Below are 27,713 nucleotides of genomic sequence, written 5' to 3'. Positions count from 1 at the left end.
TGCGTTGGAAAATAAAAATTTGGGCTCAGTAAATACTGATACTGGAGCAAAATTCTGTTGTATGGGGATTGAACCCTCGACCTCCTGCAAGGCAGTCCGGCGCCCTACAACCTAAGCAGGCAGTGGTGTAACGACTATCACATCAACAAAAAAATTAAAAAGTAGGATGTTTATGTCATTGTGCTATATTCGGGATTAGAGAAAAAGAAAACCTAAAAGATCTTGTATGAGGCCCAGTCTTTACTTGGCGTATAATTAGTGAAAAAGCATAGCTACAAAATAGAATCATGGATCACGAAATAAACAATGATACACGATCTTCTGTTTCGAATTTGATTAGCTCATATTCAGCTTCCTCAATACTGCTCGTGTTACCAAGTGCACCATTTTGTTAAACACTTTTGGGGCAAATCACATCTTCACAGGAGTTAAGGTGAGGACAGAATAAGTTAATAGCGACTTAATGCAGTGAATGAGATAAACGGATATTGACTAAAGATACAAATATAAATAATTTATAACATGAGGCAAAAGAATGAAAGAAATACCGAGCTTGTTTACTCGCCACGAACGCAGGATCGAATCTTAGACCATCGGATTTTACGATCTGAAGCTCTCACATATAACTATAGATTTCTCGTTAATGAGCCATGACATGCAATGGATACATAAAGGATCATCCTGCATACTGCTTTGATCATCAATGTCGAGAGTTTCATGTCTTCAAATACATAAGGATAGAAAGGAAATTTCAAGCTCTTTCGTGACAAAGGAAAAAATCATTTTTAACCGACGACCGAGAATAAAAAACCCTATCTGTCAGATCAGGCTAAACGACAGATTAAATATCAATGCTGAGCTTATTTATCTTCTCATGAGGGGTCTATGACGCTGCAGCATTTCTGATTCCAGTATCATGTAGGTCATTTGTCTGTACGAACTGTTATACAATTATTTATGGTCTCGCTTACTGCATCCAAACTCAGCAAAGAATTCTGGAGCTCAAAGAGACAGAGAACTACGGCCTCAGATTTCTCCTCCAACTTAAAGGCAACTGGTTCAGAAATAATGTATTCATAAAATTTCAGTAGGATACACTGAGGGTTTCTGTACACAAAGATGCATGGAGTACACAGATTTAAAAAATTTTGAATATCTTCCTCGGATATTTCTCTAAGAACGGTACTTATGGTATTCGCTTGAATTCTTTCCAAGACGTGAAACGATTTAAATATGCTTTTCTCTAGAAACAACGAGAAGTCAAGTATTTTTCTTGGAAAAGCACTTTATCGGAGTTAAATTTATTGAAAGTATTCTTGAGGTGAGGAAAGATACTGAAGAAATATGTAGCATATTATAATCGAAAGACGAGAAAATTGGAAAAAAATTTACATAAAGAATATATATTATTGATGTGATTTCTTCAGCTTTGTATCTCCCTCTGGTGATTTCACTGGACACCTACGCTTTTGACTGCACAAATATTTAGTGCAGAATTGGCGGGAGTTATTTACAAGAAAAAGGCTAACCGTTATTATTTTTAGAAACTTTATGAGGTTGTTACGGTGAGAGCGGAAAATGAAAATGTGAGAGAACTGTAAAGCTAATGGGAAGATGACCAAAAACAAATGTGTATCATATTGAACGAGGGATATATCGAGTTGATCACTTGAAGAGAAATTGCATTGGTACAATATAACTCACGGTGTGAATTCTTGCTTGTCGATTCATGCTTATCGATTCAGTTATGGCAGAGTGTAACATGTCCTGCTCTAAGAAGAAAGGGGCTTTTGCGGATTGCAATTGTTTTGCACTAAACGAAAAAGAGCTGAATTTTAATCACAGAATTAATTAATCGCCATCGAGAAACATGTAAACAAGTAATAATCATAAAAAGGATAAAAAACGAAAAAGCAAGCACAATAACTTTCTTAAAGAAGAACAGCAAGTTTGATCACGAAACTGGGCATTAGATGAGGTTAGATCTTTCAAACTCGCGAATATGTTACCTTCATTTTTTCATCGAAATTATTGTAAAGCAAAACGTTATTCTCAATATTTAGAGGCATGTAGAATTAACAAATGACATCGTTTAGAGAAAAGAGGGATTCAGAGGATAGCAATTAAATAGATACAAATCAATTTTCATTCTGCAACCGATTTGAGCGGTAGAGCTCATGTTATTTATAATGAAAGATCGCAATCTTATTTTTCTTGCGGCTGACAACAATCAAGTTTAATTTCAGTCGAATTTTCTCGGTTTACTGTCCTCAGATGCGGAAATGTTTCATTGATTTCTCTCATTTGACCCGTGGTTTAATAGCTTGCACGCGTTACAATTTCCTAAGTCCTAAAACTCCTGGAAGTGATATAATTTGTAACTTATCCCTGTAATATCAATACATTATCCAGCAAACAGGCAATGAGAATACACAAAGTTTTATTAGGTAGAATTCGTTGTCTTTTAACTAACAACAAATTTCCGTGTCTACTTTGAAAGGAAACATGGAGCAGCTAGAGGGGGGAATTAACAATTAGATCACGGGAGTTCAACGTTTAACTGTACGTGATGATTTTGCGGCGGAAGCGCGTGATGAGCATGTGACAAAGCTAGATAACGTGCTGTATATAATTATAGCTCTCGTCAATATCAAAACCAGCAAATATCTCTCGGAAACAAACGAAGTTTGAAACAAAGCTCGAGGTTGAAAAAAAATATACACAATTCGTACGTTTCTTTTGATATTGTAACATTTCCGGTAGATGATAAGAATAACGGTAATATGGTTGTCGGTGAAATACCAGAATTTTTTCACTTTCCAAAACGTGACATCTCCACCGCACGCTGTAAATGTACCATTTATATCTTCACATCTAAAAGTATCAAGGTCATCATTAGAACCGAATTTATCAGCATGACAATGTCACTTTCCATGTAGGCTTTTTTTATGGTATTTTTTTTACCTGAAGCTGAATACAATTCTTTTTTTAAGGAAATACTTCTTGTAATAAGAAATTTTTGTATTGCACCGTCGGAAATTGAAATGGTTTTCCGACGAGCTGAGCGTCGGTGCAGCGGATCTCTATTTTCGATGTTCCTAATTAAAAAATTGTATTTGATGCAAGCTTTCAATCAATATCTTTTAAATAAAAAGGATGGTACATGTCCACTTTTGGATACGAACATATATGCTTGAATTGAATTATCTATTTGAAGGAGGAAAAGATGTCATGTACACTCGATGGTAAAATTCGTATCCACGCGCGATTATCTAATACCTACTATATGCGTTTGCATTCCTGAACAAGTGTGACGCTAGGAAGGCTGTACATCGGCCAATTTCTCTTACTACGTTTTAAGGACCGAAACGAAGACTTCCTCAGCAAAGGATTGAAGGATATATTACATGATAACAAAATATTGTCATGCACCATGGAATTACCAAATGAATCTGCTAGTCTTGTTGTGATTTTTGCTTGTTTTGTTTTGTTTTCATTTGGAACGAATCTGTGACTTCATGTTTTAACCAAAAATACCAGAACAGCTTTTATTCATATGACAAAAATAAACTGTTTAGTTACGACATTATACGAGGTATTCAACAAGCTAAAAGCATTTTTTTTTTCTTTTTTGGGAATCAACGAGGGAATCAAAAGAAAACAAATTTTGCACGCTTTGGTTGCCGATCAGAGCACAGGTTTTCTTGCTCGCTCCCGGGTCCCACCACAACATATAAATAGCAGAGAAATCGGGAGAACGTGTCAACAAAAGTGAAAAATTCAACACCAGAATCACGATGACTCCGATTTTTTTGATCACGTATGAAAACGAAACCTCGTCAACGACACGACTAATTATTCTGGTTTTTTAAACGCTTTGGAACATTAATCCACCTCCTTGCGAAACTTGACACGGTTATCGTCGACGGTGAATAAATTTTAGCCTTCAAATGTTCGGACTATGTATCTACAAGGTGGTTAGTAATATCATTTCTAACTGCTTATCGATCAGAGCTTTAGTAGATATACTTTTTCGCGCGCTGACAGAAAACATGGGCACGATGTTTGAGTGTTTACATCGTGCGCTGGAAGATAAAAACGTGGGCTCAGTAAGTGCTGATATTGGAGCAGAATTCTGTTGTGTAGGGCTTGAACACTCGACCTCCCGCACGGCAGTCCAGCGCCCTACAACCTAAGCAGGCGGTGGTTTAACGACCATCACATCAGCAAAAAAAATTAAAAAGTAGGATGTTTAGGTCATTGTGCTGTACTCCTGATTAATGAAAATGAAAACCTAAAAGATCTTGTATGAGGCCCAGTCTCAACTTGGAGTATAAATAGTGAAACAGCATAGCTACAAAATAGAATCATGGATCACGAAATAAACAATGATACACCATTTTCTGTTTCGTGTTCGATGAGCTCATATTCAGCTTCTTCAATACTGCTGGTGTTGCCAAGTGCATCGTTTTGTTAGACGCTTGTGGGGCAAATCACATTTTCAACAGAGTAAGTTAATGGCGACCTAATTCAAGGGATGAGATAAACGAGTATTGACTAAAAATACAAATGGGAATAATTTAAGACATGAGACAAAAGAATGAAAGAAATATCGATCTTATTCACTCGTCACGAAAGCGGGATGGGAGGGGAGGGAAGGAAAACCTTAACTTTCCTCTCAAGGACTCGAATCTTAGACCATCGGATTTTACGATCTAAAGTTCACCCACATAGCTATAGATTTCTTGTTAATTAGCTATGACATACAATGGATACATAGAGGATCATCCTGGATACTGCTTAGATCATCAATGTCGAAAGTTCCATGTCTTAAAACACATAATGAAAGATAGGACATTTCAAGCTTCTTCTTGACAAAGAGAAAAAACCATTTTTAACCGACAACCGAAAAAAAAACCTCCCTTTCAGATAAGCCGAAACGACAGATTTGTTATCAATTCTGAAATGTAGAGAAAGATACAGCGATGGAATTTACTAAATCCTTAAACTCCTAGAGGTGATATAATATCAATACATTATCCAGCAAACAGGCAATGAGAATACTCAAAGTTTTATCAGGTAGAATTCGTTGTCTTTGAACTAACACCAAATTTCTGCATCTACTCTGAAATAAAAGATGTAGCAGCTTGAGGGGAGAATTAACAATTAGATCACGGGAGTTAAACATTAATTGTACGCGATGATTATGCGGCACAAGCGCATGATGAGCATGTGGTAAAGCTAGATAACGTGCTGCGTATAATTATAGCTCTCGTCAGTATCAAAACCAGCTATTATCTCTCGGAAACAAACGAAGACTGAAACAAAACTCGAGGTTAAAATAAAAAGATGCAAAAAAAAAAAAAAAACCACAATCCCTAAGTTTCTTTTGATACTGTATCAGTCGCGATATCTAGTTATAATCACGGTAATATGGTTGTCAATTCCAAAACGTGACATCTCCACCGCACGCTGTAAATGTACCATTTATATCATCGCATCGCGCAGAATGCCTGGACATCATTTATTATTCATCAGCACTGAAGCGGGAGTTTGAATGCACTCGCGCCTTGAAAAGCCCATAATTAGAGAAAAAAGAGCCGAAACTAGCTTAGCAGCGTTCATAAAACTCGGTTTTCCAATTGCCAGAATCAATAATTGAGAAACTCAAGAACGGGTTTTTGAAGAGGAAAGGCTAATCTTTAATTTAAGCTTAAAAAGAGGAAGTTTGAGAAAGTATAAGGACTATTCCTGAGCCTTTGAAAATGACGAAAAAACGGACATTTTTAGTATGAAGGCCGATTTCAAAAGCAATTTTTCAAAAACTCAATCCGGCTTCCAAAAACCCAAGAGCGGGAAATAGAAAATGGATCTTTCCTGAAACAATGCGTTTTAACTTGGAAAATTGGTGAACGACAACCACTATTCTTTGCAGTTTTAAAATTTGTAGTCGAAGTTCCTTTCGAAAAATGGATTGGTCGAGAAAGCTGAAAATCAGTGACCTCGTTCAACTCCTTAATGACCTCACAGGACATCAACCTAACCTTCCAAATAAACCCAGGGAAACCTGATCTTATTTCTAAGATAACTGCGACAGCTAATCTAAGGTCAAACTAACTTGCAACCCTGTAAAATTTTTGAAGAAACAAATAATTATTATTGAACAGCAAAGATGTTTATGAAACAAGAAATTCTTATTGTTTGACCTCAGAATATAGCAAATATGTTTATAAAATGTGAAATTATAATTGTTTGATCTCAGAATATTGGAAATATGTTTGTAAAACAAGAAATTATTGGGTTTTTGGAAGCCGGTTTGAGTTTTTGAAAAATCGCTTTTGAAATCGGCCTTTATGCTAAAAATGTCCGTTTTTCCATCATTTATCACTGCATTAGGTCGCAATTAACTTATTCTGTCCTCACCTTTACTCCTGTGAAAATGTGATTAGCCCCACAAGTGTGTAACAAAACGGTGCACTTGATAACACCAGCAGTGATGAAGAAGCTGAATATAAGCTCATCGAGCTCGAAACAGAAAATGGTGTATCACTGTTTATTTCGTGATCCATGATTCTATTTTGGAGCTTTGCTGTTTCACTATTTATACGCCAAGTTGAGACTGGGCCTCATACAAGATCTTTTAGGTTTTCATTTTCTTTAATCCCGAGTATAGTGACATAAACATCCTACTTTTTATTTTTTTTGCTGATTTGATAGTCGTTAAACCACTGCCTGTTAAGGTAATAGGGCGCCGGACTTTAGTGCGGGAGGTCGAGGGTTGGGGCCCTACAGAATAGAATTCTGCTCCAATATCAGTTTTTACTGAGCCCACATTTTTATCTTCCAACACACGATGTAATCATTCAAAGATCGTGCCCATTATGTCCGTCATCGCACTAATAGGTATATCTACTAAAACTGAACTCTGACAGATAACCAGTTTGAAATGATACTACTAAGTACCTTGTAGATACGTAGTTCGAACATTTGAAGACAAAAATTTATCCACTGTCGACGATTACCGTGTCAAGTTTTGCGTGGAGGTGGAAGGACGTTCCAAAGCGTTTAAAAAAGCAGAATAATTAGTCGTGTCGTTGACGAGGTTTCGTTTTCATAAGTGATCAAGAAATCGTAGTCATCGCGGGTTTGGGGTTAAAATTTTCACTTTTGTTGACACGTTCACCTAATTTCTCTGCTATTTATACTTTAAGGTGAGACCCGTGAGCGAGCAAGAAAACCTGTGCTCTGATCGGCTACCCAAGAGAGCAAAATGTGTTTTCTTTTGATTTCCTCGTTGACTGCCCAAAAGAGGAAAAAAAGGCTAGAAATAGAATCATGGATCACGAAATAAACGATGATACATCATTTTCTGTTTCGAGTTCGATGAGCTCATATTCAGCTTCTTCAATACTACTGGTGTTACCAAGTGTACCGTTTTGTTACACACTTGACGGGCAAATCACATTTTCACAGGAGCTAAGGGTGGGGACAGAATAAGTCATTGAGGACCCATTGCAGTGAATGAGAGAAGCTGGTATTGACTATAGATACAAATAGAAATCATTTGAGACATGAGACAAAAGAAATACCGATTTTATTTACTCGTCACGAACGCAGGATCGAATCTTAGACCATCGGATTTTACGATCTGAAGTTCTCAGATCTAGCTATAGATTTCTCGTTAATGAGCCATGACATTATGTATACATAAAGGATCATCCTGCATACTGCTAAGATCATCAATGTCGAAAGTTTCATGTCTTAAAATACATAATTTGACACTCTCGACCATCAAATCTTGTTTGCCAAATTGGAGCACTATGGTATCCGTGACGTGGTTCTGCAGTGGTTTAAAAGCTACTTTCTTGCCGCCGGCAATTTGTCCAATTCAATCAAGCTTGCTCTCCAATGCAAACCATCAAGTGTGGTGTCCCTCAAGGTTCGATTTTAGGCCCTCTATTGTTCATTCTACACATAAATGACCTCCCTAATGCCTCTGAATTAACAGACCCTGTGCTCTTCGCTAGAAGAATCCGTACTTAAAGATGAACTCCAAAATATTGGTGTTTGGCTAAAATGCAATAAGCTCTCAGTTAATATGAAGAAAACTAACTACGTAATTTTTAAGCCCAGACAAAAGAAATTCAACTCCGGCATTTCTCTCTCCTTTGGAGGTAAACCCCTACAACAATCTAACATAACTAAATTCCTTGGGGTCGATATTTATGATCATCTCACCTGGAAATACCATATCAACTATGTATGTAAACAAATCGCTAAATCAATAGGTATTATATTCAGGTCTCGCTTTTTCCTATCCTCTACAACCAAACTCACTTTGTACTACAACTTAATTTATCCTTATATCGTCTGTTGTAGCTGCGCCTGATCGTCCACATACGTATCTAACTTAAATAGAATTTATTACTTGCAAAAGCGAGCTGTGCGGGCTATCACCAACTGAGACTATCGAGCCCATTCTGCTCCTTTCTCCAAACTAGGAATTTTAGATATTTTCCAAGTCAATACATTTGAAATCGCCAAATTCTAGTTTTATTATAGAAATAACTTATTGCCTCCATTGCTTCTCAATCTTTTTGTAACGAATAGCCAAATTCACAACTATGGTACCAGAACAGCCGATAATTATCGAACGCATTTGTGCCGTACAAATCTCAAGCAATTTACAATTCTCTACCAAGGTCCTAAAATTTGGAACTCTCTTCCTGTTTCAGTCACTCGTTCGTCAAACCTTCTTAGTTTTAAGACAAAAATGCAAGATTTTTTATTTAAATGATCACTGAATTGGCCTAGCCAATTCGCAGCACTTTTTCTTTACTTTATTTATTCATGTAAGTGAGGTGTCTCCCCCATAAGCCCGGTGGCTTCCTGGATCTCCTCGCCTTCCAGCTATAACCGCTGTAAATAATTTTTTTCTATTGTGTAAATTAGGAAAATAAAAGATAATGATGATGATAATGATAGGAAGGAAATTTTAGGCTATTTCGTGAGAAAGGGAAAAAATCATTTTTTTTTTAACCGACGACCGAAAAGAAAAACCCTATCTGTCAGATCAGGTTAAAAGACAGATTAAATATCAATGCTGACATGTAGATAAACACACCAGACCTTTAGGAAGCTTATTTATCTTCCCATGAGGGATTTACGAAGCTGTGGCATTTCTGATTCCAGTATCGTGCTTCACTTGTCTGTACGAACTGTTATACATTTATTTATGGCCTCGCTTACTGCATCCAAACTCGGCTGACAATTCTAGAGCTCAAAGAGACAGAGAGCTACGGCCTTAGATTTCTCTTCCAACTTAAAGACAACTGGTTCAGTAAAAATTTATTCATAAAATTCTTATAAGATGCACAGAGGGTTTCTGCACATAAAGATGCATGGAGTAAACAGATTTAAAAAAATTTTGAATATCTTCCTCGGATATTTTTTTTAAGAAGAGTACTTATGGTATTCGCTTTAATTCTTTCCAAGACGCGAAACGATATCAATATGCTTTTCTCTAGATACAACGAGAAGTCAAGTATTTTTCTTGCAAAAGAACTTTATTGGAGTTAAATTTATTGAAAGTAATCTTTAGGTGAGGAAAGATGATGAACAAATATATAGCATATTATAATCGAAGGACAAGAAAATTGGAAAAAATTTACATAAAGAATACATATTATTAATGTGGTTTCTTTAGCTTTGTATCTCCCTCTAGTGATTTCACCGGACACCTACGTTTTTGACTGCAAAAATATTTAGGGCACAATTGGCGGGAGTTATTTACAAGAAAAAAGCTTACCGTTATTATTTTTAGAAACTTTTTGAAGTTGTCACGGTGAGAGCGGAGAATGAAAATTTGAGAGAACTGTAACGCTAATGGGAAGATGACCAAAAACAAATGTGTATCATATTGAACGAGGGATATATTGAGTTGATCACTTGAAGAGAAATTGTATTGGTACAATATAACTCACGGTGTAAATTCATCCTTATCGATTCAGTTATGGCAGGGTGTAACATGTCCTGCCCAGAGAAGAAAAGGGGTTTTGCAGATTGCGAGTGTTTTGCACTGAAAGAGAAAGAGCTTAATTTAAATCACAGGAATGATTAATCGCCATGGAGAAACATGTAAACAAATAATAATCATAAAAAGAATAAAAAAAAAACAAACAGACAAAAATACAAGCACAATACTGGGCATTAAATGAGGTTACATTTTTCAAACTCGTAAATATGTTACCTTCATTTATTCATCGAATTGCTGTAAAGCAAAATATTATTTTGATTTTTTCAGGCATGTAGAATCAACAAATGACACCGTCTGGAGAATAGAAGGATTCAGAGGATAACAGTTTAACAGGTACAAATCAATTTTCATTCTGCAACTGATTAGAGCTGTAGAGCTCATGTTATTTATAATGAAAGATCGCAATCTTATTTTTCTTGCGGCCGAAAACAATCAAGTTTAATTTCAGTCGAATTTCCCGGTTTATTGTTATCAGATGTGAAGATATTTCAATGGTTTCTCTCATTTGACTGGTTTTCTGAAGCCTTAAACTCCTAGAAGTGTTATAACTTGTAACTTATCACTGTAATATCAATATATTATCCAGCAAACAGGCAATGAGAATACTCAAAGTTTTATCAGGTAGAATTCAGTCGTTATCTTTGAACTAACACCAAATTTCCGTATCTACTTTGAAATGAAACATGTAGCAGCTAGAGGGAAGAATTAACAATTAGATCACGGGAGTTAAAGGTTTAACTGTGCGTGATGATTATGCAGCAGAAGCACGTGATGAGCATGTGACAAAGCTAGATAACGTGACGTATATAATTAGAGCTCTCGTCAATATCAAGATCAGCAAATATCTCTTTGTAAGTTTGTAACAAAGCTCAAGGTTGAAAAAAAAATTACACAATCCCTACGTTTCTTTTGATTTGGTAACATTTGCGTTATATAGTAATAATAACGGTAATATGGTTGTCGGTGAAATACCAGAATTTTTTCACTTTCCAAAACGTGACATCTCCACCGCACGCTGTAAATGTACCATTTATATCTTCACATATAAAGGTATCAATGTCGTCATTACAACCGGATTTATCAACATGACAGTTTTACCTTCCATGTGGGCTGTTTTTTTTTTCAATTGTATTTTTTACCTGAAGCTGAATTCAATTCTTTTTCAAAGAAAATAGTTCTTGTCATGAGAAACTGTTGCATTACAATGTCCGAAATTGAATTAATTTTTCGGCGAGCTGAATTTCGGTGCAGCGCATCTCTGTAATCGATGCTCCTATTTAAAAAATTATATTTGATTCAAATTTTCAACCAATATATTTTGAATAAAATGCATGATACATGTCGGCCTATCGATACGAATTTATCTGCTTGAATTGAATTATCTGTTTGAAGGAGTTAAAAGATGTCATGAACACTCGATGGTAAAATTCGTATCCACGCGCGGTTATCTAATACCTCATATATGCGTTTATAAAATAATTCAAATAGTACGCGCGCTCTGATTGGCAATAAAACCGTTTTACATGAGCGTATGTAAACACGGCCGGCAAATAACATATATATATTCATGCAGATTCATTTGGTAATTCCATGGTGCATGAATATATATATGTTATTTGCCGGCTGGGAGGTCCGTATGGTGAAAAACTGTGACCGAGGTCTTGAAAATACTGCCCGAGGCCGTAGGCCGAGGGCAGCATTTTCAAGACCGAGGTCACAGTTTTTCACCATACGGACCAACCCTTAGCCGGTAAATAACATATTTATTGTTTTTAAACTTGACGAAATTCTTTCCGAAAGAACCCGAATGATTTATGGCCGTAAATACGGCAAGATCTTCCATAAACTGAACAATTTTTGAGTGGGTAAATGGTAGTTAAAATAGAGGTGATGCAAATTTAAGAGAGATGCCTCAGCGAAACATTTTCATTTCCGTAACGATAAAGGTGATTAAAAAGGCTTCCAAACAAACTTTGAAACATTATTTTTACAAGTATCTGTCACAATCTGACACCTGTCAATTAGAGAGCGCGCAAGAAAAAAAAAAAGCGAAGGAACATTTGAAAACCAACAGAACTAGTTTGGCAAGGACTGTTACGACAATGTCTTCTTCAAAATCAGTTAATGATCTAACGGAAAGTATTATTCACTCTCATCGACGATTCATTCATGCACGAAGATTTACCTCTGTTCATTAAGTAAACGGCGAGGAAAGTAATTGTGAGTAAATTCAATCTTTTTATTTTGAAGTTGTGAGAGTTTGCTCGTTTGTTTGCTGTAATGGCGTGTTTAACTCTGATCTTCCTTCACAAAAACTAAATTCGAACGGCACACTCCAACGAGACACAAGGGAATGTAATGCGGCCTTTTCTCAAAAGATTCCTTCAATTTCTGTTGTGCAATTTAAGGTACAAATGTCCAAATTGAACGGAATTGGAAAGACTCACCAGGAGCGTATATTTGTTGTAGAACTTAAATTAAAACTTCGCTCGCTCTTTCACTATGAACAAATTGCTCGAGAAAATTCAGATATTAAATGAATGAAAGTTCCATCGTTCAGTTTAACTGTAACCAAATACCTCACGTTCCAACTTTCTGGGTACTTTTTGTGAACGATTAAAATTAATTGCAGAAGGTTTTTAGGCCGCTTGTCAACCAACGTAATGACACTATTGTTTATACAAATTCATTCTGAAACCAATATTTTTCTGTCAACCAAAGTGATTTGATAGAGAGAAAAGAGAGGATTCATAAGTTATTTATCGGCTTGAGGTAGTGACCGACGTGTTTGCTTAAAAATACTGCCCAGCCGGAAAACGAGGTATATTTATGAAAAATGACAACGAAAGTTGGGATGTACTCGGCGACTCACGAAAGCGTTACCGTGGCCCGTGGGCAGAGATAGGAAAATACTGACCGGGTAAAGAACCAATCAGATTACAAGATTCGTTACCGTGCCCTCTAAAAAAACAATAAATGCTGATATTGGAGCAGAAGCTTGTTCTGTATGGCAAGACCACCTCAGCAGCTTCAGGGAAATGTTCCAGATTTCCCATCCGCTATAATATCGCAAATGATTCTCTTTTAATCAGCAATTCGTTCACAAATAATTTTTCAGTCTCATTTCGTTTTCAGTCTACTTCCTCCGCCAAATGCTCATTGCCCTGGCAGTGAATTCACTCGATGGCCTACAAGATTAAACGATGCAGGAGTCTGTGTGTTGCGCTCGGCTTTCAATTTGTTGTGGATGAAGTTTCTTGATAACAAGAGTTTTGTTGAAAAGGACACTTTCCAGTGCCATCTTCTCAAGTCCCTCAAAATAACCTCGTATTCAGCGCCTTTTCTGAATTCGAAATGAAAAAATCGAGTACTTCCCCAACATAATTTGGAGAGGGACCGGCTCTTCTAGTTATTCTAAATTTCCTGGTTCCTTCAAAAAATAATTAATGAAGGAGTCTATTGACCAGAACTTATAATTCTGTTAGTAAAAAAAAGACTTTGTCCAGCAATTTTTCGATAGCCTTGAGGGACATTTTACACATGCATTTTGTAGGAGAACAGGGTTGTTAAACGTGTTTCTTCACGCAATAGGCTCGTGGGGTGTTGGTAGAATTCGTGACGGTAACGCAAGCCCTCAAAGGGGTTTCGGTTTCGTTTGTTGCATAATTTTTGATCCATGCTTATCCATGCCTACCGGGTACAACTAGATTTTTTATTGCAACTCACGCTTTTTGATAAAGGACAGCCTTGAACGACGTTTCAATAGATGAGACTACGAAAACAAACTAACAAACAGACAATTGAAAAAACAAACATGACACAACCCGCAGAACTTGACTGTCACGCAATCACAATAGCGTAACGGAGGAAACTTTGAGATTCCTATTCATCCTCTGTGATTAAGTATAAAATGTTTTCTCTGGGTTATTTTCATCTGAGTCTCCTCTTTTGATTTTAAACAATGTAGCGCAGTACAATCGATTCAATTTTATTTCTAGCTATGGCAGAAAGCAACCTCCCAACAACGGGAGAAGAACTGGAGGTGAAAAATGAGTTTCCAGCCACAGGTGAGAAAAAGGAACAGGGAAAGACTTCGTTGTGGTGATTTTGTACTGTTTGTTAATTAAGTATATCTTAATTCTGGTGCGCAATTTTTTGGATCAATTAGACTCGAAGGTTTTTAAGGAATCCACTAAATACGCCAGTATTAGAACGCTAGTTGTAATTGCACATAGTTGTGATCACTAGCAAAGTTGAAATATCTTCTCGGTAATTTCAGCGACAGAAGAAAGTCAAGTTACGTCAAGTGATGCTGAACTGGATGTATATAATGACCCTTTAAGAGGTGAGAAAACCATGTGAAATAAGATTGTTTAAAAGACGCCCCAGTAAATTTTTTGTCACATTTACATCAAAATTTGCATATGTTCTGTGAATAAGTTTTTGAAACAGCAAAGGATTGTTTCTTCAAATTCTAACTCTTTTAACCAGTAAAATGAAAAACCAAAGGAAAAAAAAATTTATTGCTCGATCCGATCAGGTAAAATGCATAGACATCATTAATTATTCTAAGCAATAAAGCGACAAATTTGAAGGCGACTTAGCTTTGAAGAGCCCTAAGTTAAAGAATGGGCCAAAATTGGCCTACTAGGCTTCGTAAAACTCAGAATTCTGAGTTTTAGAAGTGCTTATTTGTAAATCAACGCACAATGTTTTGGAGATTAACTATTTATCTAAAATTTACACCTAAATTGAACGATATTTACGCGGAAAAAGTATTATCCTTTTTGCACTTGAAATTATTTTAAATTTTGTCATTTTTTGTATAAAAGTCACTTTCGGTAAGAGGGAGCTGTTGGTACCCGTAGACCTGTCAAAGTCGAGTTTTGAAAAATTTGCAAACGGGTAACATTTTGAGGCCGCCGAAAGGAAAGTGTTTGCGCTAACACCTTCCTGTCCTTTACTGTTCAATACATGTTTGGCAGAAATTTTACGCAATTTGAGAATTCTACAGAGAAGAGGAGGCATTTTGTCTCGGCCGTATGGCCTGTTTTGGTCTTCTAAATATTTCACGCCTCTTTAAACAGTTATGTCAATACCAAGTCCACGCTGTAAACCACCAGCCAACAAAATGTAGAACCGCTGACTTTTATAACAGCCGAAATGGTACTTCGTGGGAAAGTGATACTTTCCCAATCAAAAAACAGCAAAAAAAAAAGACATGTTTTTCGGCGCTCTTTTCTGAAGGATGGGCAAACCACGAACTCTTGTCACTCTCAGCACAATGTTTCTTTTGTTATCAGAACATTAAAAAATTTCAACCTTTTCCGCTCCTGGCTTTGCTTTGCTTTATGCACTTTTTCTCAGTAACTCATGGGATTTTATATTCTAACTTGATATTTTGGAACGTGTAACGCAGATGTAAAAGGAACTTTGGAAACCGTCTCGACTTAAGTGTAAACCGAACAGACTTGATCTGGTTATAACCGAAGCTACAGCTAAAATTCCAAATAGCTTGCATATTTTAAAGCAAACAAATTGCACAGATAAACTCTCCTGAAGGGCGATTGTAAAAGAAATTGAGTTGAAATAGGATCTCCTGCTGAAACTTGTCATATTTTGAAAAACGTAAGCCAGGTGTAAAAGGGGTTTGTGAAAGCCTCTCGACCTAAATGTAAACCGATAAACTTGCATTGCTAATAGCCAAGCTTCAGCCCAGACTCTCGACAGCTTGCACACAAACAAAATGTACAGATATTAAACTATTCTGATCTTTTGTTTTTCGTAGCTCTACGCTCCTTTAACCTAAAAGTTCGTTTGGAAGTATAAAGTTGTAGTATGAAGTCGTATCACTCATTACTATATCATTAACACCAAAACTGTGTGCTCTCAGGGATAGCGAAAGTATGTCTCGAGGAAGGTAACAAAGAATACAGACAAGGAGAAGCTAATAAGGCGATAAACTCCTACACGGAAGGACTCCAAGTGAACTGCAAAGATTTACGGCTTAACGCCAAGCTTTATAGCAACAGGGCAACAGCTCATTTCCGTTTGGGTAAGAATTTCACATGTAAACATATAAATCTGTCGTGCAGCGTTACAAGATAACGGAATACACAATCTGCATCAAGAAAAGAAAAAAATTGAGCAACTGCAGAAAAGTAGCGTAAAAACACAAATCGCCCTGTAGCGGATGAAAATTAATTGTAATTTTTAAGGCTTCTTTGTTGCAATTGCGTGTGATTACCACTTTTTTAAACCTTCTTTTCGGAATCTCATAGCAAACTATGTGGAATGTCTCGATGATGCAACAGTTGCCGTTCAATTGGAACCCACTTTAATCAAGGCTATTAAGAAAGGTGGGTTTTTCAGACATAAGCCATCAACATTCTATTCTTTGATTTCGTCAAAAGAGGATTGTGTGGTTTGTGGCAGGTAGCTGCACTCCAAGTGTCAATTGTATCTGGTGTGTCAACGTCTGTGATGTGGGTAAAAAGCATAAGAAAACGTCAATAAACTCTCAAATACCGCTGCCTGGTTAGTTCACGTTGTACAGCTGTGACATCTGCAAATGGTTTAATATTCTTGTCCCGGATATGGGTGGAAACCCGTAAGCCCCGTTTCCTGCATCTTCTCAGTCACTCATAACAGGGGACGAACCCGGGCAGGAGGCACCTGAAAAATTCCCTTTCAAAAGTTAACTGCTCAATTTAGTCTGCCCGAAAACTCCCGAGAAGTGCTGATAAGCGCTAAAGTGCATATTGAAGTGAAGAATGCGCGAGATAAATTCATCGTTATCATCATCAATTGAAGCTTAATTGGTAGCCGCTTTGCACTAGCTCCCTATTGTTCATTTTCAGTTCTTCTACAAGTTCAAATTTCCTTCATTATCACAATTTTTGTTCCCAGCTAACTGGGAAATTAAGTCCATTTTATCAATACGTTTATACCTTAACAGGGATAAATTAACTTGCACCACCAATTATTTTCTCCTTTTCAGGAGCCAGAGCTTGTGTCGAACTTTGCTGGTATAAAGAAGCAAGGAGCTGGTCGCATATGGGATTGGCAGTATCCTTTAACGAATGTTTCAAACGTGATACGAGATAAAATGCGAATAATATTTCAAGAAAAATCAATACGTTCCAGGCAGATTCTTCTACACATAATGCAAGCGATGTTCTCTTATACTGCACTGAGCAGTTTAAAGAAGCTGAAATATTATCAACGGGTTCTTTCGATTATTCCACTAAACTTTACTTAAAAGAAGAGGCCATATGAACTAATCCAGAGTTTCTGTGAAATGCCCCTCATTTTTGTCTTGAGACGAGCATCACCATGACGACCGAACTTAAACTAATAAATGCCCTTCAGAGCTAATTAACAATCTCGAATAACTTGAAATCAAATCTCTTCAAGAAATCCACGATCGAATTTTCATTCCAATTTTAGTTTATCCAATACCCTCATTATTATTAAAACACACATTTCCATTGCATTTTCGCAATCCACCCATGATTTAGCTACCCTTGACACGTTTTAAGATTGAAAACAATCACGAACTTCTGCTTCAATTAATAAGGAAATCGAATGCTGAACTAAAAGTCAAAGCAAACACTTATGCCAGTCTCGGATGCACTTACCATAATGTTGGGCAGTTCAACACAGCAATCGAGTACCATCAACAATGTTTAGAAATTGCTCAAGCAGTAGGAGACAAGGCCGGAGAGGGAAGAAGTGATGCCAACCTCGGCAACGCTTATCAAGGACTAGGAGAGTTCAAAACAGCCATTAAGTACCATCAACGTCATCTAGAAATTGCTAGAGAAGTGGGAGACAAAGCCGGAGAGGGAGGAAGTTATGGCAATCTCGGCAACGCTTATGACAGTCTAGGAGAGTTCAAAACAGCCATCAAGTACCATCAACGTCATCTAGAAATTGCTAAAGAAGTGGGAGACAAGGCCGGAGAGGGAAGAAGTTATAGCAATCTCGGCATCGCTTATCGCAGTCTAGAGGAGTTCAAAACAGCCATCAAGTACCATCAACGTCATCTAGAAATTGCTGAAGAAGTGGGAGACAAGGCCGGAGAGGGAAGAAGTTATAGCAATCTCGGCATCGCTTATCGCAGTCTAGGAGAGTTCAAAACAGCCATCAAGTACCATCAACGTCATCTAGAAATTGCTAGAGAAGTGGGAGACAAGGCCGGAGAGGGAAGAAGTTCTAGCAATCTCGGCATCGCTTATCGTAGTCTAGAAAAGTTCAAAACAGCCATCAAGTACCATCAACGTCATCTAGAAATTGTTAAAAAAGTGGGAGACAAGGCCGGAGAGGGAGCAAGTTATGGCAATCTCGGCAACGCTTATCACAGTCTAGGAGAGTTCAAAACAGCCATCAAGTACCATCAACAATGTCTAGAAATTGCTAAAGAAGTGGGAGACAAGGCCGGAGAGGGAAGAAGTTATAGAAATCTCGGCATCACTTATCGCAGTCTAGGAGAGTTCAAAACAGCCATCAAGTACCATCAACGTCATCTAGAAATTGCTAAAGAAGTGGGAGACAAGGCCGGAGAGGGAGCAAGTTATGGCAATCTCGGCAACGCTTATCACAGTCTAGGAGAGTTCAAAACAGCCATCAAGTACCATCAACGTCATCTAGAAATTGCTAAAGAAGTGAGAAACAAGGCTGGAGAGGGAGCAAGTTATGGCAATCTCGGCAACGCTTATCGACGTCTAGGAGAGTTCAAAACAGCCATCAAGTACCATCAACGTCATCTAGAAATTGCTAAAGAAGTGGGAGACAAGGCCGGAGAGGGAAGAAGTTACGGCAATCTCGGCATCGCTTATGACAGTCTAGGAGAGTTCAAAACAGCTATCAAGTACCTTCAACAATGTCTAGAAATTGCTAAAGAAGTGGGAGACAAGGCCAGAGAGGGAAAAAGTTATTGCAATCTCGGCAACGCTTATCACAGTCTAGGAGAGTTCAAAACAGCCATCAAGTACCATCAACGTCATCTAGAAATTGCTAAAGAAGTGGGAGACAAGGCCGGAGAGGGAAGCAGTTATGCCAATCTCGGCAACGCTTATCACAGTCTAGGAGAGTTCAAAACAGCCATCAAGTACTATCAACGTCATCTAGAAATTGCTGAAGAAGTGGGAGACAAGGCCGGAGAGGGAAAAAGTTATGCCAATCTCGGCAGCGCTTATCACAGTCTAGGAGAGTTCAAAACAGCTATCCAGTACCATCAACGTGATCTAGAAATTGCTAAAGAAGTGGGAGATAGGGCTGGAGAGGGAGGAAGTTATGGCAGACTCGGCAACGATTATTGCAGTCTAAGAAAGTTTAAAACAGCCATCGAGTACCATCAATATAGTCTAGAAATTGCTAAAGAAGTAGGAGATAGGGTTGGAGAGGGAAGAAATTATGGCAGTCTCGGCAACGCTTATCAAGGTCTACGACAGTTCAAAACATCAATGGAGTACCATCAACGTGATCTAGAAATTGCTAAAGAAGTGGGAGACAAGGCTGGAGAGGGAATAGGTTATGGCCGTCTCGGCAACGCTTATAATATTCTTGGAGATTTCAAAACAGCCATCAGGTATCATCAACGTACTCTACAAATTGCTAAAGAAGTGGGAGATAAGACCGTAGAGGCGTGGTCACTCTGTTTCCTTGGAAGCAGTTTTGAATGCCAAGGAAATCTTATGAGAGCCTTTGACTGTTATTATTCGAGTGTAGAATTGTATGATGATATCAGGGCCAGTCTTCAACTCAACGATCAGTGGAAGATTTGTTATCGTAATCAGCACCAAGTAGCATACAAAGGGGTGTGGCGTATAAATCTCAAACGAAGTCAAGTTGTGAAGGCTCTTCTTGCCACAGAGAAAGGACGTGCTCAAGCTCTGAGAGATCTTATGGTCACAAGATATCAGCCTGGAGATTCTTTAGTGCCTAGCACATACCGCATTTCTCTGAGGTGGGTTTCACTGAGCACAGCTTTCATAGCTATTAATGGACCATGCGTTTACTTCTGGGTTTGCCTCAGTGAAGATAACATCCAGATGAGACAGGTACACGTCAACGACTATAAGTTTGAGGATGAATTGAAATGTTTCATCAAGCTACTGAACAAATCTGCTCTTAAGGAGATCAGTGCAAGAGATACTGTTGCAATCGAAAATCCTCCGCTTGACTCGCCGCCAAAAGAGGAAGTGGTCAATGATGTGATGCGAGTTGATTTGAGACACTCCCAATCGAGTGCTTTAAAGAAGCTGCATGACATCATCGTTACTCCTATTGCTGACCTGATCGAAGGCAACGACGAGATCACATTCGTTCCTGAGGGGCCATTTTGCCTTGTACCTTATGCAGCGTTGCAAGACTCCAACTCATTATATCTAAGTGATTCTTTCAGAATTCGTGTGCTTCCCTCTCTGACGACCTTGCAACTAATTCATGATTGTCCAGCTGACTTTCACGTAAAGACTGGTGCATTGCTTGTCGGCGACCCATGTTTCAAACATCTCATCTATGAGGGAACACTTTTGGTGCAACTTCCAGGAGCAAGGAAAGAAGTGGAAATGATCGGACGTATCCTCAATGTCTCCCCTCTCACTGGAGAAATGGCAACAAAAGATGAAGTATTAAAACGAATATCATCAGTGGCCTTAGTTCACATAGCAGCGCACGGCAAAATGGAAACTGGAGAAGTTATCCTGGCACCAAACGTCACAAGAGAAAACCCTCAGCCGCAAGAGAAAGACTATCTACTGACGATGAAAGATGTGATAGAAGCTGGGTTGCGAGCACGTCTGGTTGTACTTAGCTGCTGTCACACTGCTCGTGGGGAGGTCATGGCCGAGGGTGTGGTCGGTATGGCGCGTGCCCTTTTGGGTGCCGGTGCCAGATCTGTTGTGGTTACCTTGTGGGCGATTGGCGACGAGGGAACCCTGGAGTTCATGAGTTTCTTCTACGATGCACTTGCCAAAGGCAAGAAGGCCAGTGAAGCTCTCAATCAGGCCATGAAGTGTATGAGAAAAATTGAAAAGTTTAAGGAGGTTTGGCACTGGGCACCATTTGTACTTATTGGTGACGACCTCAACCTGGATTTCAAGGAGATTTAAAAGGTGGAACAAGTAATAATTCTGTTGATACATTCTATTCGATACAAAGTTACATTAAATCATAATCTTTGCTCATATACGAGCAGTGATACTTGCGTGTTAATTTCCTTTCAGTTGGGTTACGAATTTATTTTTTCTCTCTGCAAACTGAGATGCAGTACAATCAAGTGGACACGTTTACGATGATAACATTCTTTTTTGGAAACATGATAGGAGTAAAATAGCAAATTTCTTTTAAAACAATCCTGTTGTGCAATGTATCGTTTCATGTGCTGAGAAATATTTCATGGCAACTCAACTATCCTCCCTAAACTGAGATTCTTTTATGTTTCAGTTAAGGCAGTGAACATTGGAATCCCAAGGAGTTTTCGGAGACCTACAAATGCTGATATTTGGACCAGAAACTTTGTTTGTTTGTCTGTCTGAACTGCCTTTACGAGATTAATCTTTGATATCCTTCTGAAACTACTGTTTGTTTTTTTTTCATATGATGTCTTAAAATTAACATGACTAGGTATGTGAGAAGTTATTTTTAATGTAAGTATTTTCTACTAAGAGGATTTGGGCGTTACATTTACGTCGAAGTTGAAACGTCTTGAAAACGTTTTCCAGAGTTTTTTACAGACTTTTTCTCAATTGGTTTAGTCTCATGAGTGGTATGAAGCTATTACAGCTATGTGCGTGTGTAGAGAATTTCCATAGGAATTGGAGAATAATCAGTTGTTCGATTGCTCGATTACCTTTGTCTATGTCAGATGGAAATTGTGATGAACTTTTCGAGGATTTATACTCAGTCATTGGTACTTAAAGTTAGTTTCTGCCGATCAGAATTTGGTTTATCTGGACTTAAAATGAAAGATTTTGGCCGTAATGGCAAGGATTTAGTCTTGGTATTAGTTAATTTTCTGAGATTTCTCCTTTAATTTTGAATGAGATAAATTGTGTTATTTTTTACAAGCAGAACGATGCATTTTAAGTATATTGTTTAATCTAATCGCCCAAAGGCAAAACGAGAAGTTTTATTTTATCATTTTAGTTATGGCTTACAAAACATTGAAGGAAGCTGAGAATGAGCTGGAAAGGTGGAACCAAATGATTTTATTTAGTTTCTCCGATTAGATTGTTTACCTATTATCTAAGTACAATAAACTAAAATTTAAATGTCAAACAATGAAACAAGTCGCTTGATATTTTGTTAGAATGGAAAAGGAAATCAATAACAAAGGAAGGAAAATTTCTTCATCGACCTGCATAAGCCATTTCTTGTCGTTTAAAGTAGTATTCGCTTAATAACTTTTGCCCATTTCTTTGAATAAGTTTACTGAATGAGAGATTAACTTCGATATTTTCTGACTCTATAACTGCTAATATCGATTATTGGCAACCGTTTCTTAGGATTTCACGCGACGCACTTTAGCACGTTATGTGACAGATATGATGTTTTGTCACATCTTTTCGTTTGGAGTAGAGTGCAAATATGTCTTATTCGCTCAACCTCTTCCCATTTCCTTGGATAGAGTTATTAAATGAGATATTAACTTCGATATTTTCAGATTTTATATCTACCAGTTTCATTGGCAGCCGTTTCTTAAGATGTTCGACGCGTTTTTTAGCATGTAAAGCGACATGATGTTTACTCATATATCGTTGAAGAGGCAAGAAAAAAGAAATTACCTTTCACTTTGGAAAAGGTGCTTTATTCTGCTTATAGAAAGCGTCCTCATCATGGGAGGTACCCTCGGTGTGGTTCCTCGAGTGTAGAAAATATTGATGATTTTTTTCCACGACTGCAAACTTAACTAAAACAGCTTGTTACAAAAAACCGAAACTTTCTTCAAACTGAGGAGGGCCGACCGAGGAGAACTTTTCACGGCTAACGGCTAAAGTTGTGGCCATTTTTCTGCTACGGTTAACCCAGACTAACACAAAATAACACAAGGTCAATTTTTTTACTCTTTTAAAGGTCGGCTTGAAAAATAACTGTCGGTGAGATACGTTTCAGTTGCTCAAAAAACTGTGCAAAATGACAAAAAAGCAAGGCTAACTTTCAATATTCCCGCGTGACCACAGAATGGTGAATGAATGGTAACCAACCGAACATTGCTCGCATCGTAAGTTTCTTCTCCATATTACCCATTTTTTATCAAATCTGATTTGGGAAATGGGGTACATTTTCTGCCAAATTTTCCATGATTTCACATTAATAACGACTCTTGACAAAAGAAAATTATGTATTTCTTGCCCTCCGTGAAAAGTTAATTTCTCGTGTTCTGATTGGTTGCTGAGTGCCGGTTGCCAGTGCATAAACAGCGCTGTGTTTTGATCTTATTAGAAAAACAAACAAGCCAATTGTCTCCAAGCCACAGTTGCCCATTCGTCTGTCCGCCCATTCGTGCGCACACTCATCAGTCCGTCTATCAATCTAGCCAATCAAAATCATCCCAGCCGAGTCATGATTCTGGAGGCAGTTTACAAGCAACTGACAGAACACTAGCATCACGGGATGTCTGTGGGTAACTAGCACAGTCACAAAACCAAGGTATGCGACAAAAGCTGAAAAGAAAATGAAGAAACTTTGAAGTGAGAGTCGAAGGTTGTCCAGGATCCCATAGGTTATGCTTTAGTCAGCACAACGACAACTCCGTAAATCCCGTGCAACCCTCTCGAAAAATTAGACGTAAAACTATTGCAAATCGCTACTAAGCCACTACCGTTTCCTACGTTCTGTTCAGTTACAAACATGACGCGTGCAACGTCATATTAGTGCTCAAATCAGGCTAGTGATAACTAATCACTTTCGAGAACTTTGCTATAGTTTTGATTAGTGCTCTAATGAGACAGTGTACAGTTCACGTTATGCTTGCAACTGGCCATTTAACGCAACATGCCTGTGTGACTTTACGCGTTATATGCGTTCTGTTATAATTTTGTCAATCACTTGGTGAATTACGGACAGAATTGGACTGCACTCTGTCAGGCCTAGTACTAGTCATAAATGTCTACACATGTTTGTCATGAGTAGATCAGTTGTTCAGGGCGTGCGTATCACACAACAAGAGATTCAGTTCAGACTGATATATAATAATACCTGTTATCAATTGTGGCAGTATTGTTCGGATTAGTCGAGTTACGGAAGAAGATATATGTTAGGAACAACTGGAACAACATCAGAAAGATAGCCAGGGCCAAATTGGGTCTGTCGAAACAACATTCCATGAGTACTAGATTGCGTCTTTCGAAAAGCCTTGAGGTCTAACGATTTGAAAGCAGCTCAGCCACGGGATCCTGATCGAGAAAATATGTAATTGTATATGTCTATATATCTTCTTCAGAGTTGCATTGTACATGTAACAGAGCATTTTTCAATTGAGTGTCGAAAGTAATCAATGGTTGCTTTGGTTTTTCTTAACTTCGCCGTGTGATTGGTCCAGAAATCTCGCGCCATCTTCCTAACCAATCAGATTCAAAACTTGAACGAATTGTGATTTGGTCATTCGCGTTTTCCTGCCTTTTATGCAGTACGCCCACAACGATCACAATAACCATACGTCAACAATGTGATGCAGTCATTTGACTTTCATTTTTAAGATTCAAATCGATACAACAAATACATCGGTAAAACTTACAACAAAGCCGTTCCGCTTTCTTAAAATATTTCTATGATTCTGGGGTGAGCAATTCTTTCGATTTGAAAACTATTTCCGGAGCAGCAGCCACAGTTGACTGAAAAATTGTCAGGGTTCCAAAACCTAGAAAAAAAAAAGAACATAAAACATCAAAGAGCTTCATGGTGAGATCACATTAGTATGAAGAGCATTGCAAAACTACGAGCCCACCTAATAGCATCAACAATGACTTAAAATTTGCAGGTTCATGAAATAATATTACTTCCCTTTAAAGACCGCGTTGCTTCTCAACTATGGTTAAATCATAAACAATAGTCGTAGTTACACCAGCCCTTTTACCCATGGGTAAATAGCGTTTGCCCACGGGCAAGGACGTTTTTGTGTGTAACCGCTTTCCCTAGACCGAAACTGCCTTAGGGTTATTTCCATGGATACATCAAAAAGAACAAAAGAACTTCCCATGACAGTTCCTGAACTGAAAAGTTCGGTTTATCTGCTCCTGGAGGTGGCTTGACCAATCATAAAGCAGAATGTAGCTAATACCGGAAATCGCCTGCAGTGTTTTGAGGTGACCTCCGATGCGCTTGGCTAATTTCGCGCCCTCTTCGGTGTTTTCTCGCAGAAAAACAGCTGGACTGTTATATTTATGGAGGACTGTCGTATAATAGGCAGGAAAATCACTGAAATTTAGCTTTATAGATCCCGATTCGTAACATTCATGTTGCTCTGTACTTTTCCTGCCAATTTGTCAGGTCAGTGAACTCATATCTTATTATATTTGACCCTGAGGGGGGGAGGGGAGTCTTTTACTGTGTAACCGCATCCCTAAGTGTAACAAGAAACCTGAGTTTAACCAAACCCAAGCCATTTACCCTCCTTAAGGCCCCAAACCCAAGGTATGTGTAACCACGGCTAATCTGAATCTCTTCAAATTCAACTTTTGGCAACAACATAAAGGTGTCATTTCATGAATCTACGGTAAACATTCACTCAAACGTGACAACTCTGTAGAAGAATAAAAGTCACTGCGAAAAAAACCGTTAAATAGCCCTCTTAAAGGACCACGCAAACTTTACTCTCAAAATTTTAAATCCCAATTATTGCGTATTTCTTTAGTACATCTGTATCATGTTCAAACAAGGACAATGTCAGTATCTAAGAAATTGCGCTCCTATTCTCCCCTAACCCAACATCAACCCTAACTTGTTATCAGTTGACTGTTGTTGGGTTTGGGGAGGGGTAGGTGGCAATTGTTCAGATACCGATATCGATCAATCAAACAAACAAAGGGACATACAGAAGAAAGTGGATTTGTTGTTTCAGGATCCATCCTGACGAGAACGACGAGCCAAGCAGTTTACGAAAATCACAACGGCAACGGGAACAACACGAAACAAAACGTTTCAACCTACGTTTTGAACCACAACCCGATGTAATCCCAACATAAAGCTAAAGTCTATGAATAATTATTATGATAATCAATCAGATATTATCTTCTTTTGGTGGTGCATGAATGTTAAAAACGGAATTACACTGCCTCGCCTGTTCCTGGCATTTCCATCAACAAATGAAGGATGACTGTAGAAGAGAAAATGAGCTAATAAAGTGATTATTATCTCAAGAATAACATTTGAAACGGTGAAAAAGTTTATTAGATCTCGAGTTAGACAAGTACTGATGCATTTTATTTGCTACATGCCCTTTAGCATCTACCCATGACCTTTATTACCTTCCCAAGGGAGCAGACGGATAAATTTTAAAAAATGTAGCATCTCCACAATTTACCGACCAGCTAAAAAAAACTTTCCACATGTGCAAAACATTTCGCGAATGTCCTTCGAAAAACTTTTTTACACGGGCAATTCAGAGTGCAACTAAACTATATAACAATGAAAAGGATGTAAAATGCGAAATTAAAAAAAAAGATGTTTCGTTTTAGCTCGCAACAATTCGAAACGGACAATGCTTTATTAGGCGAATTGATCAGGTATCAAGTCTGACCGCTCAAATAAAACTTCTGCTAGATTTCAATCTTGAGGGGTTGGTATCCAAAAATTAGTGAGGATTTTTCCATATTCTTGTGATCGGGTGTTACTAAACTATGGATCAGCAGACCGCGGAACCTCCACTATAGATTTTTTTATAAAAGAAGAGCAATGAGATAAGTTTAAAGTTTGCTTTCGGGTACAAAGGAGAATAATTTGACAGAGAAGTATGTTTTAATTGTCCATGACGTCCAACTTGGCGAGCATTCGGCAATCATCTACTCCGAGTGTTAATGACTGAACAACAATTTGAAAGCTCTAACAGTTTGGGTACCTCGATATCTTCTATAAGGGGTTCCATTGCTGAATTTTAATACGTAAAAAATAATTAATTTTAAGGGTTACTTAATTATTTTTCTGTAAGTGCACTTCACTTTAACCCCTCAGCTTATTCAGAAAATCAGCTATCGAAATTCATGATGACTAATGGTGTTTGAATTTACGATAAGAAAGGAAAAAGTACACCAATTCAACCATTTTTTTCCAAATACCTGATCAAATGTTAAACTTTGCATCTGTCTAACCTAATGCCATTTTAAGTGGACCCTGATGGTTAAGTTCGATCTCTTGTCTAAGCACGTCCAACGTTCAGCAGCTATCTGAAGTCGAGACGTTTTTCCCTTTTCACATCTTGTCATAGTGGTATAAAACGATAGCAACTAAGCTATTACGTCCCTGTTATCCTAAATATGGCTGCCAAAGCTGTTGTGCAGACAGCCATGACGCAAACAACATGACCACAGCATGAATGTCTCGCCTGTGCTTGTTGATCTTTAATTGCTTTGCGCTATATGGAATGTAAAAGGCTTAAGGTATCCAATTTATAAGAAATCCTTCTCTGATTATGAACTAAGAGTTAAATGCGGACATCTTTAGAATCTGATTTGTT

The 27,713-nt window shown here is 38.0% G+C and overlaps 3 protein-coding genes across 5 annotated transcripts in view; 2 read left to right on the top strand and 1 right to left on the bottom strand.

Moving 5' to 3' along the window:
- Positions 1-27,713, top strand: part of LOC113678097 (uncharacterized) — a 181,809-nt gene that overhangs the window by 110,948 nt on the left and 43,148 nt on the right. The gene's annotated exons all lie outside the window — the stretch shown is intronic.
- LOC149051360 (adhesion G protein-coupled receptor L1-like) overlaps positions 1-27,713 on the bottom strand; it is a 110,366-nt gene that overhangs the window by 64,170 nt on the left and 18,483 nt on the right. The gene's annotated exons all lie outside the window — the stretch shown is intronic.
- Positions 19,720-21,153, top strand: LOC149051362 (tetratricopeptide repeat protein 28-like). Its single transcript, XM_089184796.1, has one exon. The coding sequence runs from the start codon at positions 19,735-19,737 to the stop codon at positions 21,151-21,153; it is 1,419 nt and encodes a 472-aa protein (XP_089040922.1). The 5' UTR covers positions 19,720-19,734.

The sequence above is a fragment of the Pocillopora damicornis genome, chromosome 1 (assembly GCF_964200805.1).
Source record: "Pocillopora damicornis chromosome 1, jaPocDami1.2, whole genome shotgun sequence".
NCBI lineage: Eukaryota > Metazoa > Cnidaria > Anthozoa > Scleractinia > Pocilloporidae > Pocillopora > Pocillopora damicornis.
This window is presented reverse-complemented; position numbering and strand designations above follow the sequence as displayed.

Excerpts from the sequence above, each read along its gene's own strand:
- LOC149051362 (XM_089184796.1), top strand. The coding sequence starts at position 19,735 with ATGAGAGCCTTTGACTGTTATTATTCGAGTGTAGAATTGTATGATGAT.